Source organism: Styela clava, chromosome 4 (assembly GCF_964204865.1).
Source record: "Styela clava chromosome 4, kaStyClav1.hap1.2, whole genome shotgun sequence".
NCBI classification, from domain to species: domain Eukaryota; kingdom Metazoa; phylum Chordata; class Ascidiacea; order Stolidobranchia; family Styelidae; genus Styela; species Styela clava.
In genome coordinates, this window is record NC_135253.1 from 15,639,600 (window position 1) to 15,661,845 (window position 22,246).

General features: G+C 33.9%; 4 protein-coding genes across 4 annotated transcripts; 1 reads left to right on the forward strand and 3 right to left on the reverse strand.

The window, feature by feature from the left end:
- The first annotated feature begins 2,346 nt into the window (after positions 1 to 2,346).
- On the forward strand, positions 2,347 to 8,132 carry LOC144422024 (glutathione synthetase-like). Its single transcript, XM_078111740.1, has 11 exons — positions 2,347 to 2,543; positions 2,650 to 2,799; positions 3,043 to 3,188; positions 3,296 to 3,371; positions 3,708 to 4,126; positions 4,454 to 4,523; positions 4,689 to 4,877; positions 5,378 to 5,459; positions 5,723 to 5,783; positions 6,313 to 6,444; positions 6,677 to 8,132. The coding sequence occupies exons 2-11, from the start codon at positions 2,653 to 2,655 to the stop codon at positions 6,798 to 6,800; spliced, it is 1,446 nt and encodes a 481-aa protein (XP_077967866.1). The 5' UTR covers positions 2,347 to 2,543; positions 2,650 to 2,652; the 3' UTR covers positions 6,801 to 8,132.
- Positions 8,133 to 8,282: 150 nt separating this feature from the next.
- LOC144422025 (glutathione synthetase-like) lies at positions 8,283 to 10,809 on the reverse strand. Its single transcript, XM_078111742.1, has 5 exons — positions 10,612 to 10,809; positions 10,292 to 10,352; positions 9,917 to 10,048; positions 9,440 to 9,609; positions 8,283 to 8,756 (listed from the first exon to the last, which is right to left on the reverse strand). The coding sequence occupies exons 1-4, from the start codon at positions 10,712 to 10,714 to the stop codon at positions 9,486 to 9,488; spliced, it is 420 nt and encodes a 139-aa protein (XP_077967868.1). The 5' UTR covers positions 10,715 to 10,809; the 3' UTR covers positions 8,283 to 8,756; positions 9,440 to 9,485.
- An 87-nt stretch (positions 10,810 to 10,896) lies between these two features.
- Positions 10,897 to 12,942, reverse strand: LOC144422113 (glutathione synthetase-like). The gene is made up of 5 exons (XM_078111937.1): positions 12,806 to 12,942; positions 12,441 to 12,516; positions 11,691 to 12,109; positions 11,343 to 11,412; positions 10,897 to 11,070 (listed from the first exon to the last, which is right to left on the reverse strand). Exons 1-5 carry the CDS (start codon positions 12,940 to 12,942, stop codon positions 10,897 to 10,899), a joined length of 876 nt encoding a protein of 291 aa, XP_077968063.1.
- A 4,983-nt stretch (positions 12,943 to 17,925) lies between these two features.
- On the reverse strand, positions 17,926 to 19,555 carry LOC144422114 (choline/ethanolamine transporter FLVCR2-like). The gene is made up of 4 exons (XM_078111938.1): positions 19,500 to 19,555; positions 18,684 to 19,354; positions 18,337 to 18,356; positions 17,926 to 18,057 (listed from the first exon to the last, which is right to left on the reverse strand). Exons 1-4 carry the CDS (start codon positions 19,553 to 19,555, stop codon positions 17,926 to 17,928), a joined length of 879 nt encoding a protein of 292 aa, XP_077968064.1.
- Positions 19,556 to 22,246: the final 2,691 nt, after the last annotated feature.

The window sequence follows — 22,246 nt, forward strand, 5'->3', positions numbered from 1 at the left end:
GCCCCTCTGTAACAATGGCGTCACAGCTAATCAGTTAAAACGTCATAATAGGGATTTCGAGTTTATGTGTTATGGCATCATAAGTACTGTTATTAATTGCATGAATAATAAAACTTTAGCTACAGGCAAGATACATACGTACAAAATGCCATGCCATCAGAAAATCCGACATCATAATAGTCGTTTTTAGTGAGATCTGACATAGTAAAAATTATATATAATAATCCACACATTCTATGTTGCTTAGATTAATTAGTATATCGACATTTTTTTTTATAAAATAAAGACTTTGTTACAGTGAAAATTGTCTAATTAATTTAAATTATCACACTTTGTTTTTGAGGTTGGATAGATAAAGTTTTGCAAGGTTAATCAAACAAATTCATTAATTCCGCCTTATCTATAAAGCCTTTTTTACAATTTAAAAAATATTTAAAATTAATTATAGTTCAAAATTGATTGTCAAGGTTCAAGTTTGAAGATCCTAGGCTGTATCCTACCTTTTCTTATGGTATATCCGATCCTGGTTCGAATTCCATGAGTTATGTGACGATGTGCAAGAGGATTGCTGGAATCCTCGCCGCTACATGGTGGCTCACGTGGCATATCGGTTGCGTCAACCACGTTTGCAGACACATTGCGCTACAGCTTGAGAAGGCGTGCATGGAAAAGTCGTCAATATTTGTGGCCTTTCGAAGGGTTCATTGCGAATAAGAAGCAATTGTCAGGTTCTTTCATCGATTTTTCTTGTTCTAGTTTATTCTAATTATTTATTAAAAAAAATAAATAATACAGCCTTTTAAAAATAAATCAGGCAACAAAACTTGATTTAAAACAATTATTCAAAAACAATTCTTTTTGTACAAATGCCTAGTTATTTGTGATAGACATCTATTGCAACTTCAGTGTCCAAGAAAGAACCTGAGTGGTGATATCAAACGGGTACTTCACATTCACTCCACTGTATGGTTTCTATCTGTGAATTTGATTTCAATTATTTTGCAATAGTCTACATCGACATAATATACTATACATATTAGTGGTGTTTATAGAAGAAGTTTTTTTTATCCAGTCGAACTACAATTACAAGCAAAACAGGAGAACGCTATCGCGACTGGTTCATTTAAAACTTGGTATATAAATATAACAAACCATAAATAATACGAAGCCATGAACAGCAATCAATACGGCCTTTGATATATAATCAGCGTAAGGTTATCATCGAGATTACGGTCATATGCTATATCTCTTTTGTTCACTCAAAATAAACCTATTGGAGTGTTTGATTTAAAAAAGAGAGCAGACGCTGTTTTAGGTTGTGGTTGATTAGATGCGTCTTGATTTTTCTGTGCATTCTTCTAAAATTGCTTAGTGGACAAGCAGCTATTTATAATTTAAAGGGTCAATATCTCTAAAAGATGGTAGTGTTTCCGATTCTCTATTGCCTATACGGTGGACTTGGTCAACCTGCGATGCCAAATTACAAACTCGTTTGTAGCACAAAGTGGGCAAGCAAAACAGTTCATTTCCACCAGAGTAATGACACTTCAAATTCTTTTTATTATCTCAAAGTGCAAGTTAAAAATAGTATCAGTATGACAAATATGAATAGTAACAAAGTAGAAAATTATTCGAGATCAGATTTTACCTTCAAATTATATTTTACATATGGCATTGGCATTGGAATATGGCATGAGACCTTTTTTATACCTGATTTGGTGGACAAGTAACTTATGTACTACCAATTCACTTCTGTGTTCGACGATCGAGAAAATGTCAACTTTTATTAAAAAAAAATTAAAAGAAGTAAATTTGGATAGACTTGCTATTTAAATAGCATAACCGTTAATAGGGCGGAAGTCGTTTGCATATCAAACTGCAAAATAGTATTATGTCCTTTGAGCTGAATATGGATAACAGCCTATCCCGAAAATGCTCTCTGAAGCAGATGCATTTCCCAGCATGTATGTTCAAAGAACTTGAGTCGTTGGCTAAACAGACGAAATACAATATTTTTTTTGGGGGGGGGGGGGGGGGTAAATGGAACAATTGGAAATTTTAACAAATGGATTTTTAATATATGTTAAATCATATTCATTAGTCTAACAACAAAATAATTGACATTAGAATAGTACAAATCTTGATAATCTGTGTGAAGACACGAGTGAATAGCAGGAAATGATTTATCGAAGCGTCGTCTGTTTGCTATTTCGACATCACGACAGGAAATAAACACGGGAAGATCAATTACAGCAGAAGGAAAAGATGTCAAAAAAATATATGTAAATTGAGAAATCGCAACTCGTTAAAGTGTACTGATTATTTAGGATACTCGCAGGTTAAAACTGAAGACTCTCGCTCAGATTGATGTGTTTATTATAGATACAAAAAGATTGAAGAATATTCATCTCTCAAACAAGCAGCGATTCAATTGTACGTTTTTTAAAAAGTCGGTAATTGGAAGTAGTGCAACATTAAATTTCCAGCACTGAGTTGTTAAAGAAGGAAGTAAGGTTTAATACAACATTGAATACGCAAATTTGGTGGGTGAAATGAAATTAATTTAAGTCATTATACATTTTGGATTCATGTATATAAATATATATTTTATGGTGCAAATAAATAAATAGAAATAACATTAATATTAAGGAAATGTCTGCTAATAACGGTTTTATCGAACAAGAATTTGAAAAAATATTCAAATCGGAAGAATTGTTGAAAAAATGCGCAAACTCATCTATCGAAGTAGCCAAGAAGCAGAGCTTTTTCTTTCAGTGGTATGACAAGTCAAGAAAACCTGTAAGTATTTGGCGTGTGCTTAGCACAGTAAAATAAGTTAATGTTTTAGAACAAAATTAGGTAACAATTTAATTACTTGGAAATTCGCTGCATCCTAATTGTACCAGATAACATTCTTTTAAACCTTTATAAAATTTCCTGGTAAGCACCATCTTTTATACAGTAGCATTTTATTGAGACACCCATATTCAGCATCAGGCAGGTCAATACATGAATAATGTTTGCTGCTGGTTCTCTTCACAGCACAATAAGATGGCTCCATTTTGTTTGTTTCCATCGCGAATACCCAGAAATGTTATTCGAAGAGTAAACCAAGTTTGCCCAGAATTTCATAAACTTCATCATAATGTCAGCTTTGATTTCGATTTCGTAAAGAAAGGATTGGACAGGTAAATTCTACTCTGTTTGCGTTTGTATAAATCACGGTAATATGATAAAGTTATGTTTAGTCATAAATTACATATATATTGTTATAGAGTTAAATATTTACTTTTAGTGTTACAAAAGCGGACTGGTTCGTTGAAAAAATGTTTGGCATATACGAAAGAGTGTCTAAATCAGTCAATCGTGAGGTAAGTCAAATGGTTATTCTGGTCCTCCAAGATGTACGGTAAGTGTCGAATGTCCGTATCAGGTGCGGGTAGTTCTACTTGACAGCAAGTATCTATCATGACAAGTTTGTTTGTGATTCATCCCTTTATGTGTAAAAAGTGATGCGTTGCAATGGTATTTTTTCAACTTCTGTACCCAAAAAAGAATTTAGTTATAGCACTTTTTACGATGTGATGATTTAAATAAATATACGCATGTGTTGTTGTTAACAATTCCTACAAATTTATCGTGTAATTGAACAACTCATTATGATTAATCTGGTATTTAATACATATGGTAAATAATTTACATTCCAGGAACGATATGAGCTATCAATAACGAGAGCAGATTACATGGTGACTAAAACTGCTGAAGGAATCCAACTTCCCAAACTTTTGGAATGGGGTGTTTCAGGATGGGGATTTGGTGTAGAAAGTTTTCTCAAGCAAATTTACAAACGCTCCTTACTGGAAGCGAGAATTCAATTTGAACAAGGTTTTACTGGCAGGAATATGACGCTTGGATTGGCTGAAACGTTTATCAAAAGTTGGAAAATATACAACAAGTCAAACACCGGAATATTGATTGTTGTCAGCGAAGAATATTTTTGCCTCATGGAATGTCACAAATTGAAAGAAAAAATATTAGAAATTGACCATGATATTTTTGTAGACATTTTAACACTACAGGAAGTGAGCAAGAATCTTACACTTGGAGGTCAGAAAGAGTTGTTAGTGTAAGTAATGTATCAATATACATGTTATTATGCTGAGAAATGCTTCTTTTGTACAAAAAAATATTGGTAATTTATGAAGGATTAATTAATAGCGATATAGTGATCATCTTTAGTTTCAGAAGTCTGTTATGGGCTTTGAATTTATATGTCATATAAAAAATTAATACTATCAACCTAAGTCGCATTTTAATAAAAAACACAATTACAAAAACCGACTTTGTCTATAATTTGTGGTACATTGCAAATACTGTATGCTCATTTGAATATAGTCTATAAATGTTATCAATAAAGTGATTTTATATAGTCTAAAAGAGGCGACATTTTTAGAAATGGAACAGAGTATGGAGTTGTTTTTCTTCTCACGGGATTTGAAGAATTTGAATATCAAACTGAACAGGTATGTTGCTTTTATAACTATACATTTACGTTCGATGGTATTTTTTATGTACGATTTTTGCTCAGAAATGCATGTTGGTAATAAAGCTATATAAAGTTGAAAGAATGTTTGCAAGCGTCTATTTCACATATTTATGAATTTTTTCAACTGTTTTTTTAAACTCAGGATTGGATCGCCCGTGAGCTGATGGAATATAGCACTGCTATTTTGTGTCCAAATATTTGCCATTCGATCGTGGAGCTAAATAAAATTATGGAAATTATGTCAAGACCCAAACATATGGAAAAATACGTTGACGATTCGGAGGCTGGTCTCATCAGGAATACTCTTGTTGAATATCGAACTCTAGAACAGGTAAATATCTTAATGTTCAAAATATGTGACAAAACGCAGATGGAGTAATTTTCATGTGATACATTGATATTCAATTTATTCTGTTTGAACTGTTGCTCATTCAAAAAGGCAAATTGCAACCACGCAGTTATTACTTATCGATCTTAAGATCGATAAGTATGTTGATAGGTATTTGTCTGTTTGTTTGTTTGTTTGTCGGTTAGATACACGCAATATCTCACGAAAGCGAGGTTGATTCTGCTCCGGTTGATTTTGCATGTGCATTCATCATTGTTCGGAGCAGAAGCCTATCGATTTTAGATGGATTATGTCGTATAATTAGCAAGTTAATTAGCAATTAATTAATTAGTGATGGGACACACGGTGTCACTATGGAGTAAGACCACTGTTTTGGGACATCCCCTAACCTCCGATCGATAAGTCCTCGGTTTCCAACCGAATTCTAGTTGAAACGTTGCATCGTTCATAATATCTTTTATTTGATTGCGTTATATTTTCAGGGCATGGTAGGCGACATGAATGCAAAACTGGGAATCACGAATCCCCACGAATACGTGTTAAAAGATCAGAGAGAGGGCGGAGGTGAAACTTTTTGTTTAAAACAAAGCAAGTGAATAAAATAAAAATGGAATAAACCTTTGACTGCTCATTGAAGTGAAGCATTGCAAAAAGAACGTGAATCCTCCATTGGCTCAATTATTTATAGAACCTAAAATTCTGTGAAGTCTAGTTATTTTCATATACGACGAAAGGACAACACGTGCCTGTTGACAATGTGGGTGATATAATAAGTTATTACAAAGCAAATTGCATTCATGAATTTAGTTCTTTAATCTTGTTTTCAGTAAAATACTTTCGTGAAGAAGTTAAGAATATGCTGAAGAAATATCAAGGCACGCAACAAAGGTATTTTTAGTATAACTAGATTTGAACATTACTCTTGTCTTGACTATTTTACCAGAATGTCTCTTTGGGGGTCCACGATGACTGCACAGGGGGTCCGCAACGAAATGCAAAGGCTCTGATCGATCCCTAATGATTGATATTAATCAAAAGGCCATTGCATCTTATTGGTTGAGTGTTGCGGACTAATATCCATTGTTGTCCGAAAAGGCATTTACAATGTTATTGACTTTTGCAACGATCTACATATGTGAAGAAGCATTTTCAGCTTTACCCATATGATGACAAAATACAGGTCGAGACTTGCCGTGGACTCGGAACTACGAGTTTGCTTGTCACAATGTCGTTTGTGTTGTAAATGAAATATTATCCTTCCTCGTTGGTTTGGCACAGAAATTGATACGGCTTATTATTGGGGTCCCCGTAGCCTAATAAGTTTGGAAAACTCTGTATTTGACAATAACATTTAACAGATTATAATGTATATCAGCAGCACTTAGTAAAATAACAAAAAGATTGTGTTTTATTTGAGGGGCCAATATATTCTCGTGGATCATATCAAACCAGTTATTGGAAAAAACGTTATGATTTTTTCGGATGAAAATCCAGATCTTACTGTTGTAAACACCGTCACAGAAATTTCTTCATTCGGAGCCTTCCTCACGTAAGTTACATCATATATCGTTTTTAATATTTAGAAAAAAAACTTTTAATGTTCCCATGATATGTTATGTCCACGTGTGAAAAAGCTTTAGCTATGGAAAATATGCGGCATACATCGAAATATATAAATTTTCCGATCGTGTTATGGTCATAAATAGGACTTTTTTTCAGTATATAGAGCATAGATAGGTCGTGGAGCTCACTAATTTGTACTTGATTTTTTTCTTTTGCAGTAAAGGAAGAAATATCATAATAAACGAATGCTTTGGGAACATTTCCAGGACGAAGCAATATGGAGTTGACGCAATCAGCACATCTAAAGGCAATTTTGCTTTGGATCTCATATTAACTACATGATCGATTTATCTCGGAATTCAAGACCTACCGATTGACGTCGGCGACTGCATAATAATTATACAACCTCAAATACACATTACACCATGGATGAAGTATACCTACTTTTTAAATTACTTTAGGCGAGAATTTCGTATACATCAACAGTTTTTATGAATTCGGAAAGATTTTTGTGAAGTCAATCATTTGCCAAATTTTGACACTTTTAAAACAGTCATATATAGACATGGAACAGCGCTGCAGAGTCGGAATATAAATTACATTTTTGACGTGATCTATCGCTTCTTTAGCATTCGGTGTTGAGTCGTGAAAATCATCAACATAAAAAACATCATAAAACAGCATTGATTGGCTGTTTTCCCTTACCAGTGTGCGCGTGCAACAATGACAGTTGCCCCGCTTCCAATATTAGTAATCATTATCGACATTCGTAGGTGAATCATTATACCGACCCCATTCTTTAATTTTTACCCCAAAAATAACGGTATATCAAAACATGAATAACAATAAGCTGAGTAATCTGAGTGCTTGGAATCCGAATATGTGTACTTGTTCATTAACAAAACCTAGAATTGTGTTGGCATCATTTACGTTCGACTTCTTGAAAATTTCCCCGTCAAATTTGCCGTACAAGCCACTAGATTTACACACAAAAATCTGAATTCTTGATTGACATTCTTCATTACACGTTTTGTCGTTGTTTAGTATGAAGAAATGATTTGATCTGACTATCGTTACAGTTTGTATGAGGAGGAGGTTACGCGTTTCACTACAACTAATGCACTAATCAATTTTCATTACTCATATATGGGAGGAGTCGCCAAACGGGTTCTACTTTTTTTTTTCAAATCAGCTATGGGCCCGATATTTCACTTTAAACTTTATCATTTTCGGTCAAACGAGACCGCCGCTTCGCTTGGTAAAATCAGTGCTACCTGTACCGATGTACTTGCGGGAAAGCGTGTCCGTTAACATCATTTGTCAAAATTTATAAAATTTACATGCATATTGAGGAAACAGGAATTTGACAACGAAAAAGGAAGGCAGTAAGCAATTTCGTCTCATATTACCGTCACATCGAATCATTTCAGACGCTTCCTAACTTGTTGTGGAAGTCAGTATTTCTTGACTGAAATATGGCAGATTGTACTTATTTCAATTTCTTTAGCAAGAACAAAAAATGGTTAGGTACATAATAAATGTCTCACTAAGTAAATTTGATGTTGCATGGTTAAGATAAATGCCACACAGCATTATACCTTTTTCCTACAACAAGACTTTCATAAATATGAAACAAACATAATATTTGTCTCTGTGGAACAAGGACATTACTGAGAACGGCGTTGAAAACAAGGTGATTTCATTCTGAGTTAGTATCTTTGGCGTAGTGATTTGACTTTCCTGCCTATATGTATTTGAGCATTGCTTCTTTGTTTAGTTGATTTGCAAATACAAGAATTAATATAGAAAGGGAAAAACATCATTCTGACTTGATTATACATTTATTAGTTACACATGGTAAATATTTACAAATGCATAAATCGACACTGAAACTAGCCTTAGTAGGATATATATATATAACAAAATTGAAAATAAGATTCTCCTGATAGTTACTAATAATGAAAAATGATTTTTAAAAATTCTAATTTAAATTCTAACAACTTTATCGAGTTTACTTTCTGATATAATGACTTAGGTAAAAATGTTGATTCTTGATTAATATAATGGGAAAAGCAAGTATTATTCATCTATGGCAGTGGTTCCTGACCGTTCGACTAAATTGAAAAATTTTGTTGTTTGTTTTATCTTTCTGTCAGTGTAACCGATTGAATGCAAAACAGATGGAGTAACATAGGTTTACGATTTGCCGTCCGCCGTTAAAATTGATGTTCGACAAGCAACATATTGATTGCTCGGCGTTGTGTTGGCCGACGAGAAATCACAATTTTCAAGTTCAATCTGTAACGAAATCACTTTGTTAATTAGTTTACATTGTCCCACATTTAAGTAAACAATGTCACAGAGCATTATATATGTATTTCGATAATAAAATAAACAGAATGTTACTCGCTTCAAAATTTATACTTCCAATGAATATTGCTTAAAATTTACATCGGAAAATACTGTCAAATTATTTAAGATTAAATGTTCAACCCAGATTTGTGTTTGGTCGCAATAAACTGTATCGCATGATGGTTCTTCTCACACCAAAATACGTGGAAAATGTCATGTAAATGTATAATAAGAATACTTTACAAGTTAATGGGTAAATAACGCGGAACGACACAAATTTAAAAAAGCGATGACAGCTCCTACAAAGCCTAGAAAGAAAAGAATGAATTATTCACTTCGTGTGTTGCGGTAATGCGTGAAAGATTTTTTGCGTTAAAACAAAAGTGTATATTTGCGTTTAATTGATCGTTTGTTGTTCTATTATATTTTGTTGTAGTATGTGCCAAAATATTGTTACTCAACTACAGTTACTCAAACACAGGTGATTATGTCATGTTTCATTCATTAGTCGGTCTGTAAGGACAAATCTACCGTGGGGGTAGAAAGATTGGGAACCACTGAAATATTGTATCCTATATATTCTAATGATAATAAATAATAGCAATATAATGTATTATGCAGCTGCCAACGTCAATCGGTAGTCATTGACTTCCAAGATAAACTGATACGCGGATTTCATGTCGTCAATATGAGATCTAAGGCAAAATTGCCTTTAGATGTACTGATTGCGTCAACTCCATAGTTCTTCGTTCTGGAAATGTTTCCAAAGCATTCGTTTGCTAAGATATTTCTTCCTTTACTGCAAAAGCAAAATCAAATACAAAATAGTGAACCCCATAACTAATCTATGATCTACAATGAAATAAAAAAAAGAAAGGGATTTCAATACATGATTGGGAAATGTATAAATTTCGAAGTATGCGACATATAATCGCTCTTCCACGTAGCTCAAGCAATTTTACAGATTTCTCTACAGATTTATTCATATCAAATATCATGAGATCATTCAAACCTAAATATTCTGTCATATTTTAATTTCACTAAGCTCAGTAGTTTAATACAAATTAAGAATTCAAATCCCAAAAACGATATATGATGTTACTCACGTAAGGAATGCTCCGAATGTTGCAATTTCTGTGACGGTATTCACAACAGTAAGATCTGGATTTTCATCCGAAAAAATCATAACGTTTTTCCCAACAACTGGTTTGATATAATCCACGAGAATATATTGGCCCCTCAAATATAATGTAAAGCATCAATTATTTTAAGATATTACGTATGTGGTTCGGATACACACACAATAATATCTTCAGACATTTATCTATTAAATGTCATTGTATAAATGATTTTATTTATGATCGATGTGTTTCCGATACCGGGCGAGTTAAGGACTCATTATGATGGCATTTTTATAGCAGGGTCATAAAAGAGACATTTGTAAAAATACTCAAGAATAGAATCAGATTGGCTGAGGATACCTTTCATGTGTGCCTTGCAAATTTTCCAAAATTTCCTTAACGTCTTCGCGAAAGTATTTCACTGAAAATAAGATTAATTGAATGAATTTTTGAATGCATTTTTTTTCGTAATACCCTATTTTATCACCTAAATTTTTTATGAAAATACACAAGCATATGTTTATCTTTTAATTAAGTTTTTTTCATATATATAGAAATAGCACTGCTTCACAGAATTTTATTATTAACATCAATAAATTGTGTGAAAAGAAATTTGTTGTTTTTTATTTACAATTTTTAAAATTTATTTTTAAATTCAATTTCAAACAAACACACTCCACCTCCACCCTCTCTCTGATCTTTCAACACGTATTCGTGGGGATTCGTGATTCCTAATTTTGCATTCATGTCACCCGCATTGCCCTGAAAATTAAAAGCAATCATATGCGAGATTACATGAACGATGAAACGTTGCGATGCAGCATGCACTAAGTTGCTTCGTTTTTCATAAAATATAACTTTGTTGTTGAAATTAGTACAAATACAAAGAGTAGCACCTAAATATTACTCCGATATCTGCACCTCGTCATATTTTATGAACATTTATTTACCTGTTCTAGAGTTCGCTATTTGACCAGGGCATTCCTGATAAGACGTGCCTCCGCATCATCAACGTACTTTTCCATATGTTTGGGTCTGGACATAACTTCCATAATCTTATTCAGTTCGACAATCGAATGAAAAATATTTGGACACAAAATAGCAGTGCTATATTCCATCAGTTCACGGGCGAACCAATCCTAAGTTTAAAGAAACAGATGATTCAAATTTGAAAAAAAAAACAGTGAAATGAACCCTTGCAAACATTCTTTAAACTTGCTTTGTTAGACGCACTAGGGGTAATATTAAATATCCACCTAACAATTTGTCGTTTGAAATCATAGAAATAATTCAACATGATGTTCCGAAGCCGTTCGAGAAACTGTGCGTTGCATAATTCTAAATAATTTATATAACGATAAATAACAAAAATACCATCGACGGTAAATGTACAATTATAAGAGCAACATACCTGTTCAGTTTGATATTCATGTTCTTCAAAACCGGTGAGAAGAAAAACAACTCCATACTCTCTTCCATTGCTGAAAATATTACCTTGTTAGCTTATATAAAATGACTTTATTGTAAACATTTTAGACCACATTTCTTTAAATGCCATTAAACTAGAAACAACGTTTTTCTGAATTATTAAAATACAATTCTTATGCATTAGGTTATATGAAATATACATGCAAAGCTAGACCCAAGAAGCTAAACATGATTACTATATCGAATTTAAACCTTTATATAATATCAATATTTCGGTACAGAAAAACCATTTCTCTCGACATAAAACCATGTATGTTGATACATTACTTACACTAACAATTCCTTCTGACCTCCAAGTGTAACATTCTTGCTCACTTCCTGCAGTGTTAAAATGTCTACAAAAATGTCATGGTCAATTTTAAATATTTTGTCTTTTAAATCGTAACATTCAATGAGACCAAAATATTGCTCGCAAACAACGATTAATATCCCAGCGTTTGAATTGTTGTGCAATTTCAAAGTTTTGATAAACATTTTTGCCAGACGAAGCGTCATATCTGTGCCACCAAAACCTTGCTCAAATCGAATTTTCGCTTCCTGTAAAGAGCGTTTGTAAATTTGCTCAAGAAAACTTGCTACACCAAATCCCCATCCTGAAACACTCCATTCCAAAAGTTTAGGAAGTTGAATTCCTTCAGCAGTTTTAGTCACCATGTAATCAGCTCTTGTTATGGATAGCTCATACCGGTCCTGGAACGTATCAAATCAATTACCATGTGATTTTAATGATAAATTTATCACGATGAGTCGTTTAAAACACGATAAATTAATATGAATTCATGAAATTGTCAACAACATCACATTCACATGTATGGCTGATTTTTCACAGCATGAAGGGCGTTATAACTAGACATATTTTTGATTTCCCATTGCAATGCATTACTTCCTACCCATTTAGTCATGAGCCACACGAGGTGGTCTTGGTTTATCTGTTTAAAAATTTGTTGACAAGAATTCTACACACACCTGCAATCGACATTCGACACTTACATCTCGAACCAGAATTAACTAGTTAACTTACCTCACGATTGACTGCTTTAGACGCTCTTTCGTAAATGCCAAACAGTTTTTCAATAAACCAGTCAGCTTTAGTAACACTAAAAGTAAATATATAACTCTATATTCATATATATAAACGTATACAGGGAGCGTATTAGGAAGAACTTGAGACGGAAGTCTTGTTGGCGGAAATCTTTTTTTTTCGCTTCCCTAAAGATCACAGACTAATCAAGCAAGAAACGGTATGAGACTTACAAAACTGTCTAAAGACTAATATATTTGCCTGTACTTAGTTCCTATTTATGTGATCACAGACTAGATATAAGTTTGCTGAATAAGTTGTTCTATAATTATGATTGCTACATACGCAAACAGAGTAGGATTTACCTGTCCAATCCTTTCTTTACAAAATCGAAATCAAAACTGACATTATGATGAAGTTTGTGAAATTCTGGGCAAACCTGGTTTACTCTGCGCATAACATCAACGGGAATTCTCGAAGGAAACAAACAAAATGGAGCCATCTTGTCATACTGCAAAACCAACCATTAGTAAATTTCATTCGCTTAGATCCAATATTTTTAACGCTTGGTATCTGGATAAATTGCAAGTGCTTATTAGAAAAGAACAAAAGTCTAAAAAGTGAAAACGACTTCAATCGTATACGTCCGTGTGTAACTGATAAGCATTTTACTATCAGCGCAACGAATTTTGCTTGAATGTCATTCTGTGTGGACGAATTTCAGTTGACAAGTATATAGTTCATGAAAATAGTCGGTCTTATTTTTTGGAATTTACTTTCTAGAAATTGAATATTTTGACGGAAAAGATAGTTTTTTATTTTCAAACATGACATAGCGAGGGTACAACCAATTTTCAATAATTTTAAATTTTATAGAAAAAACCTAAAACTAGTTTATTCTTCTACAATGCAGATATTTACGTACTGGTTTTCTTGACTCATCATCGTCATACCACTGGAAGAAAAAATTTTGCTTCTTGGCCTCTTCGATCGCTGATGTTGAGCATTTTTTCAACAATTCTTCCGATTGAAATACATTTTCAAAATGATGTTCAGTAATACTATTACCAGAAGACATTTTCTATGTATTTAGTATATTTTTTTTTTGAACCGGAAAATATATTCTATGATATATGTATCTGAAATAAAATAAATATCTTTCTTTTCATGTGATATGTGAATCTCTTCTAAAACATACCCCATACAAAAATACCATATATATATGGAAAATATATAGTTATAAAAGCAACAAGATTGTTCAATTTGATATTCACGTTCATCAAATTCCGTAACAAGAAAAACATCTCCATACTCCATGTTCCATTTCTAAAAATATTACTTGTTTTCGATTTTATAAAATGACTTTATTAGTAACATTTTAAACAATATGAACAATATAAACTTCAGTTCCACAAAGTAAAAACAAAAGCTTGTTTTGATGAAGGATATTTTTATCCAAATCCAACTTTTATGAATTCGGGTATATGACATAAACATTCAATGCCGGACTACAGAAACTAAACATAATTACCATACCGCTTTTAATCATTTAGAACAGGATTTTCCAAACTTTTTGGGTCGCGGACATCTATTTGTGAATTTCAGTTTTGACGGACCTCCATCTCAGGACGCATCAATTTTTGTGACTATCCAACGAAGAAAGATAATGTTTTAATTACAACACGAAAGACGTTAATGTGATGAATGAGGTTGTTTTTCACTTATCAATTTTCAGACCAAACGTGATCAGCAAACACATTGACCGGACGCTACGTCAAGTTTAGACCTTCTTTTATCATCGTATTGATAAAAGCTGAAAATGCTGCCTCACACGTGTGGGTCGTTGCCAAAGGCAATTAAATTGTAATTGCCTTTTCTGACAGAAATGTATATTCATCCATAGCGCTCAAACAAAAAGATGAAATGGCTTTTTGATTTGATTGAAATCAAACAATAAAGATCGATCAGATTATTTTCATATTGATGAGGATACCCCGCGCAGTCATTACAGACCACCAGGGGCAACCTAGTTTGGGAAACCGTGCTTTAGAAATTAATTACCAACATTTCTGTACAGAAAAAATCTTCTCACTTACATCAAACCAAGTATGGTGAGACACTACTTACACTAACAATTCCTTCTTATCGTCCAAGTGCAACCATACTATAGTGTTAAAATGTCTACAAAACGTTGTGGTCAATTTCAAATCGTAACAATATATAAGGCAAATATATTGATCACACACAACCATCAATATCCCATTGTTCAACTCATTGTTCCTATTTGAAATGTTTGATAAATATTTCTGCCAGACGAGGCGTCATATCTGTGGCAGCAAAACCGTGCTCATGTTGAACTCTCGCTTCCAGTAAAGAGCCTATGTTAATCTACTTGGGAAAACTTGCTACACCAAATGTATGTTATCTGGATAAATTTCAAGTGCTTACTAGTTAAGAACAGAACTCTTAATGCGTCTTCAATTGTACGCCCATGTGTAACTGATAAGCATTTTACTATCAGCGCAACGAATAGTAATTCTGTGTGGACAAATTTCAGTTGACAAGGATACATTTCATAAAAATAGTCTTATCGTGTTTTGGAATTGATTTAATATATATATATATATATATGTATATTTCGACAAAAGAATTGTTTTTTTTTATTGATCATAAAGCTTTATAAGTTTATTATTATTCTACAATACAGATAGATGATACACGTACTGGTTTTAATGACGTTTTGCTCCTTGATCTAATATGTCTGTGACAATGGTGTTATTGAACAGTAATTTAAGAATGTATTTTAATCGGATGAATTGTTAAAAAAATGCTCAACATCAGCGACTAAAGAGGCTAAGAAGCAAAAAAAATTCTTCTAGTGGTCTGGTATGATGATGATGAGTCAAGAAAACCAGTACCCATCTATCTGCATTGTATAAGAATAAACTAGTTTTAGGTTTTTCTATAAAATTTAAGATTATTGAAAATTGGTTGTACCCTAGCTATGCCATGTTTGATCACTATTCCGTAGAACTATCTCTTTCTACAAAGTATTTAATTTCTAGAGAGTAGATTCCAAAAAATGTTAGGACTAACTATTTTCTTAAATTATATCCTTGTCAACTAACATTTGTCCACACAGTGTCCACACAGTGCCACAAAGTAAAAACAAAAGCTTGTTTTGCTGAAGGAGATATTTTACCCAAATCCAACTCACATTAACATTCAATGCCGGACTACAGAAACTAAACATAATTACTATACCGCTTTTAATCCTTTAAAACAGGATTTTCCAAACTTTTTGGGTCGCGGACATCTATTTGTGAATCTCAGTTTTGACGGACCTCCATCTCAGGACGCATCAATTTTTGTGACTAACCAACGAGAAAAGATAATGTTTGAATTACAATACGAAAGACATGAATGTAATGGATGAGGTTGTTTTTCACTTATCAATTTTCAGATCAAACGTGATAAGCAAACACATTGACCAGACGCTACGTCAAGTTTACCCTTTATTTTATCATAGTATTGATAAAAGCTGAAAATGCTGCCTCACACGTGTGGGTCGTTGCCAAAGGCAATAAAATCTTAATTGCCTTTTCTGACAGCAATGGATATTCATCCATGACGCTCAAACACAAAGATGAAATCGATTTTTGATTTGATTGAAATCAATTATTAAAGATTGATCAGATTATTTTCCTATTGATGAGGATCCCCCGCGCAGTCATCGCGGACCACCAGGGGCAGCCTAGTTGGAGAAACCTTGCTTTAGAAATTAATTATCAATATTTCTGTACAGAAAAAAACTTCTCACTTGCATCAAACAATGTAGGGCGAGACATTACTTACACTAACAATTTATTCTTAACCTCCAAATGCAAGACATACTGTGGTGTTAAAATGTTCACAAAACGTCATGGTCAATTTCAAATTGTAACATTCTATAAGGCAAATATATTAATAACACACAACCATCAATATCCCATCGTTTGAACAATTGCTCCCTTTTCAAAGTTTTGTAAATATTTCTGCCAGACCAGGTGTCATATCTGTGCCAGCAAAACCGTGCTCATGTTGAATTCTCGCTTCCAGTAAAAAGCTTTTGTAAATCGGCTTGAAAAAACTTGCTACACCAAATGTTTGTTATCGTGAAATTGGGGGGAGACGTCTGGTGCTATGCCGCGATATTTCGAGAAAAGCGCAAATTTGAATTGAAACACTTACATCGATATTTGGCTCGGACCAGTTGTAGGGCCCCATTTGATGTTACTTTTACTTTTGTAAACGACTCTATTGGGTATGAAAAGTTCATAAGCATCGTATTGCAAAGTCGTCGTCGTTGTTAGTCTTGATATTGAAACGACCTTTTGTTGAAGGGGATATTCGCGTTTCTCCACAACCAAGTTTAGAATTTTCAGTGCTTAAGAAAGAAGTGACAAAAGGCTATTTTATTTTCAAATCAACTCTGGGTATTACGGGACCCGATATTAAATCCCAAATTTTGCTGTTTTATTTCAATTCATTGTGATATTTTTTCTTCTGTCAAAAGTTACCGCCGCCGTTGCGAATGTCCGCCGTTTGGCTGAGGGAATTTGCTGCTATGGTTAACATTTTTATTGGAAACGAAGTGGACCTATCGATCGTTATGTTGTTAGTTCAGCTTGATAGAAATATAAATATATTGTTGCAGAAGCTACCAATATCAAAAGCTCAAGTGCCCAACGTGTTGTCACAGAAAAACCACCACAACCAGTGGCCACGTCTGCTCGGATTTTTGCCTGGATATAAACAGAACAGGTTCTGATAACTATTGTAACATTAGCGTGACAGCAACCCGACCTGATGTTTAATTGCGAGTACCAGCATTTGTTGGTAATTGTCATTACAACAATTGATGCTGTTTGACAGAAATTACTCGTAGGAACCATCGTACTCCTGCAGGCCTTAATCGGGTTAAAAATTGGCCGCTACTTCTATCATAGTAGTAATTACTACTGTAAATAATAGTGACATAAAAACATCCTGGTCAGGATTTCTGACATTCAATTGCAGGTACCATTAGTCAGCGTGCAAATGATCTGGCGTCTATTTCGCCGTCGTCTGGACTTCTCCAGAGCATGCGGTCTAATTCTTATCGAATCTGTTTTTTGTTGTTAAAATGTTAAAAGGTAACATGCATAATGTATTTTTGTATTTTTTGAGAAAGCAATCATTAACAAGGTATATGCATGTGTAATCAACAAGGTACATATATATACAAGCTTTTTAGACACGGTTCAGGTCTGACCTAATATCTTTGCAGAAAAAAATCAAAATTTATATATTTGTCGTTAAAGAACACAGATGATAGTCATTGTATAGTAAGTCAAATATCTAATTCTGAAAACAGTTGGAAGAATTGAATACGATGAATGAGCCACAAATTGCTGTTATAACTAAATTTAGTTGGATTCGTTCTAAACTATTTTTTGTAACCTTTTTACCCAGATTTTAACAACAATGGTTTGCTTTCATCAATGATGCTCCTTCGTTGACTCGGAGTGTCTGTTTCATGAACCATCTCTGCAGAGAGTCGTCTATAGTCTGGCTTAACAAGGACAACAAGGAAGCACTGCATAAAACATGCAATCAATGGAACTATGATAGCCATGGTTGCCCCATGCATGTCCATAATTTTCCTAATCACAGCACCAAAAACGAACGCTGCCACCTCGGAAGGAAAATAATATATTGACATAAGTGTCGTATTGTCGAACGGGTAGATGACTTCAGTGAGAAATTCCGTAAAAATGACGTTGGAGCATATGCGCAAGGCCGCAAGCGCGGGATAGAGAACGATTAACACTGGGAAATATTTACATAAATGCCCAAAATATATTCCTCCAGTTACCAGCAACATTCCGACAACGACTGAAAAATAATAATTTTTGGGCTTGTCACAAAAAACTGAATTAACGTTTTCTACATGTATTACAGTATTCGCAATAAAATTCCAAGTCTACAGGACAGTTTGCGAAAAATACACACCTGTACATAAGTATATATAATGTTTCAGAAAGTATGTATTTTTGTATGGTTACAGGGTAATGCAAAGTTTGCACATGCGGTATGCTAGAATAGCATATATATGATATGTTTTAGGAGATGTCTGGATCGTATAAATTGTGCAATATTAACTGTGAATAGAGCAATTCAAGTGATAAATGAATAGCATATACTAACACCTAGATGACTTACTTGCCATAGCGAATTTTTTGAATTTCTTCAATCTGTCTAAATAGTATCCAACAGCAAGACCAGCAATTATCGATGCAAGAGTACCAGCTATTCTAATCCACCCAATTTCACGGTATGTTACTTCGGGAAATGTCATTGAGATCAACGAAGGAGCAAGCACTTTTGCTAATATCAAGGCTGACAATCCAAGTGAGTTAGCACTAGCAAGAAGTAGAAATTGACGATTTACCAACAAATTCAAAACTAATTCCAAGAAAGATGTGTCTACTTCAAGAGAAGCCCTCTCGTTTTTATCCGCTTTCAACGAAGTAAGTATGTTAGCCTGTGCTGCTCCCGGCGGTGTTGGTGGTTGATTTTTCAACATAAAAACGAAAAACAATGCTGATATCGTAAGAATGAGAGCAGAAGTTCCTTTTGTGCTCATGAAAATAAGCCTAATATCATGGGAATTGTTCTCTATTTGTGTAGCGTTCCTGTAAGGAAGACACATAGGGTAGACTAATGCTGCTGTCGCCTCTCCCAAACTCACAGCTGACCATGTTACGCCGATGGCGGTCGCCGTTTCTTGTGCAGGAAACCAGCTAGCAGCAAGCGTAACCGGTAATATAAAATTGATTCCGTTGGATAATCCAGTAAATAGTACTGCAGATAGAATCATCGGATACAGTTTTCTGCAAAAGAATAGGAGGCATAATATGCAGTTAAAGTGTGTCATACGTACCTTGTACATTTAATTATTGTGAAAAACATCAACCGTGCGGCAGGTTATTTGGTACATGAAAAAAAATACAACTATACAAGAATTACATAACTTGCCTGTTATTAAATGCAAAAGTTCCTATGCCGATTCCGATACCAGCCGACAGCGCCATTATTGTTGCTTGAAATCGTAATCCAATTTTATTTTTAAAAATTGGTATCAACACCGTACATACTCCAGCCACCAAGAAGTTCAACAGCGTCAAAATGTCTATTTGAAATGGGGTGACATTGAAGTAATTCGCGACGACGTCATTTACAAAACTGTACGAATAAATTTCACAGAGAATGATCGCCATGCAAATTGATAAAACTGCTAGAAACACCCAACGAATTGGATAAACTTTGTATTCCATCTCTTCTATCTGAGAACAATAGAAAATATATTCTATTTTCAAAAGGCCATCAACGTCGAAAACCACCGTTACATCAGCAATGCATTGGCGTTACATCAGAGCTTATGATATTACAATAATCGCAAAAATTTGTGTGAGGGTGGGGATTGGGTAAAACAAAACGTTTAAAAATGATTTCGCGAAACAACGCAGTTTACGAAGTCAAGAAACATACAGTTCTTTGAGGATAGCATTTCTTCTCAGATGCAAAATTATCTTGTAGTTGAAAATTTAGGAATATTTTTAATTTTAGCCGTTTAACATGGCTCGTTTTGAGCAACTTTCGTTTGATGATTTCAAAATCTCTAGGCTAGGCTCGATGATGAGCCGTGCAAATTTGAAACTCTGTATCTAAAAGAACATGCGATGTGCAGAGGATTGAAATAATGGAAAATGGAATTAACAATGAACAAAGTACTCTCTTTAACATCTGACAATCTGCATCTTCTTAACGAGTTCTTTCACTTATAATTTTTTTTTATTATAGTGGAGATTTGCAGAAGAAAATTCTTGAAGTTCAGATTATTTCCGGATGGAATATTACGAAATATTTGATTCGTATACTTATTTGAATTTTTCTGAAAAGTTCGAACCAAAAGTTGTAATTTAAGTGTGCTGCAAACGATTTCATCTATCGTTCTTACCTTAGCTTTGACTTGGCCGATAGGGAGAACTGCACATTTACGCTACTAATCGATGTTGATATCGTCCTTGAGTTTCTAATTCACCTTCTGCTTAGAGAAACAATTTTCAATGGAACTGATTAGAAAGCAAATTCTATTCGCCGCTTCTTACAGCAATAAATTCTAAAAAAATCTATTCTAGCCAACGATAAACAAGACTATGATAACACTACAAAATCTCGTTTCAATAAGTTTGAAAAGCAAACAACAAAAAAACACGATGTATTTTTGACTGACGCTGAATCGGGTGCAAGGAAAATAAGGACAAACCTTGACTAACTGGTATAAACGATAAACGAGGCGTACATTTGCCTCTTCGAAGGTTGTTTGTTTTCCGCAAAGAAACTCGACAAACGTTCAGGAAATAACACATCATGCGCTTTTTTTTTATGTCATATTGATCAAGCATATCCCACTGATAAAGTTTCAGATATGCTTCGTTTGTGCGTTTGGTATGAAATGTTTCCTGAAATGTGCGTATCCGATTTTATGATACTATTCCACTCACAGGAAGCTAAACTCCTCTGTACCGGAACATTAATTTTTCAGGAAATGTGAAAACAAAGTAAAATTGAAGCTTGATAATTTGAGTAAATCTCATGATATTAACCGCGTATTATATTTTGCTATGTATATGATGGCCTATCTTATATCCGTACTATCCGACCGCAGTTTATTATAGAATATCTCATATTTATTCCATAAGCTTAAGTTTTCTTAATTTGGTGATCAAAAACATAAAAAATCTGTTCGATGAGTTTCTTTTCGTCGGTTATGAGCTTGGCTGGATTTACCATTGGCCATGGTATGCTAAAGCCTAGTTGCCTCGAAATTCAATTAACTATTCATGTTTAGTCGTTTTTGAATTATAAAGGCTTGTTTCAGAATAAATCAAGTTTAAAATTTTCTGAAAAATGATAATTTTTCAATTAGATTGAGATTTCTTGTTCCAAATATTATATTATATATAAATACGGTTGAATAAACGAATTTGTCGAATTACCCTACCCATCAAACCTTGGGAACAAAATATGCTAGGTTAAACTAATTAATCAGTTGATACTGTAATAATGTTTTTATTTTTTTAAATAAGAGGAAAATATCGATATATCACTATACTGATTCATTCAAGCAGAACGGGCTTGACAACGCCTAAATCCGACCCAGGCTATGAGACACGATACGCAGCAACAATGTTTTACCTGTATTATATATATTTTTCTGTTATAGCTGCAGATACGGAATTTGTTGTTTGGGGCGACTTTCTGCACCCCTAGATTTGGGGGAGGGGTCAGTTCACAATTCGAAAGTTGAGTTCTTAATCATACCTTGAAATGTTCTTTCGCGACATATAGAAAACAAAAATCACTTTCATACTGAGATGTCAGGAGATGCAACAAAACAATTTAGTGAAAACTTACGCATTTTATTAAAAAGGTGCTAGAAATAAAGTGCGTTGGAAAAGCGAAAATACGGATAGTTCTGGCAATCCTTGTTTAGCCGATCCCCGATGTTAGAATAGGACATTTGTTAATGCAGCGGTTTGCAGCAGTGTATTTAAGTATTGATAGCCGTAATTATATGACGTCATAGTTAGAATTGTTTTGATAGGAGGTTCACGAATATATGCCATTTCCTGTTGACTGCTTAGGGCACGAGTTTAGGGCGTTAGTGTTGTTCCTGTACATATTCTAGGCTTGGCTTGATTAAGATTATTTTAATGCCT

Bases quoted from the DNA above. Each gene is read 5' to 3' on its own strand.
- LOC144422025 (XM_078111742.1), bottom strand. From the start codon at position 10,714: ATGATTGCTTTTAATTTTCAGGGCAATGCGGGTGACATGAATGCAAAA. The intron at 10,353-10,611 runs GTGGAGTGTGTT...TCTTATTTTCAG, and splicing joins AGATCAGAGAGAGGGTGGAG to TGAAATACTTTCGCGAAGAC. The intron at 10,049-10,291 runs GTATCCTCAGCC...ATTATATTTGAG, and splicing joins TTGCAAGGCACACATGAAAG to GGGCCAATATATTCTCGTGG.
- LOC144422114 (XM_078111938.1), bottom strand. From the start codon at position 19,555: ATGGCGCTGTCGGCTGGTATCGGAATCGGCATAGGAACTTTTGCATTT. The intron at 19,355-19,499 runs GCAAGTTATGTA...ATTCTTTTGCAG, and splicing joins ACTTTTGCATTTAATAACAG to AAAACTGTATCCGATGATTC. The intron at 18,058-18,336 runs GTAACTGGAGGA...TGTTTTATGCAG, and splicing joins TCGTTGTCGGAATGTTGCTG to TGCTTCCTTGTTGTCCTTGT.
- LOC144422024 (XM_078111740.1), top strand. From the start codon at position 2,653: ATGTCTGCTAATAACGGTTTTATCGAACAAGAATTTGAAAAAATATTC. The intron at 3,372-3,707 runs GTAAGTCAAATG...TTTACATTCCAG, and splicing joins CTAAATCAGTCAATCGTGAG to GAACGATATGAGCTATCAAT. The intron at 5,460-5,722 runs GTGAAACTTTTT...TCTTGTTTTCAG, and splicing joins AGATCAGAGAGAGGGCGGAG to TAAAATACTTTCGTGAAGAA.
- LOC144422113 (XM_078111937.1), bottom strand. From the start codon at position 12,942: ATGGCTCCATTTTGTTTGTTTCCTTCGAGAATTCCCGTTGATGTTATG. The intron at 12,517-12,805 runs GTAAATCCTACT...ATTTACTTTTAG, and splicing joins GTAAAGAAAGGATTGGACAG to TGTTACTAAAGCTGACTGGT. The intron at 11,071-11,342 runs GTATGTTGCTCT...CTTTAAACTTAG, and splicing joins ATGAATATCAAACTGAACAG to GATTGGTTCGCCCGTGAACT.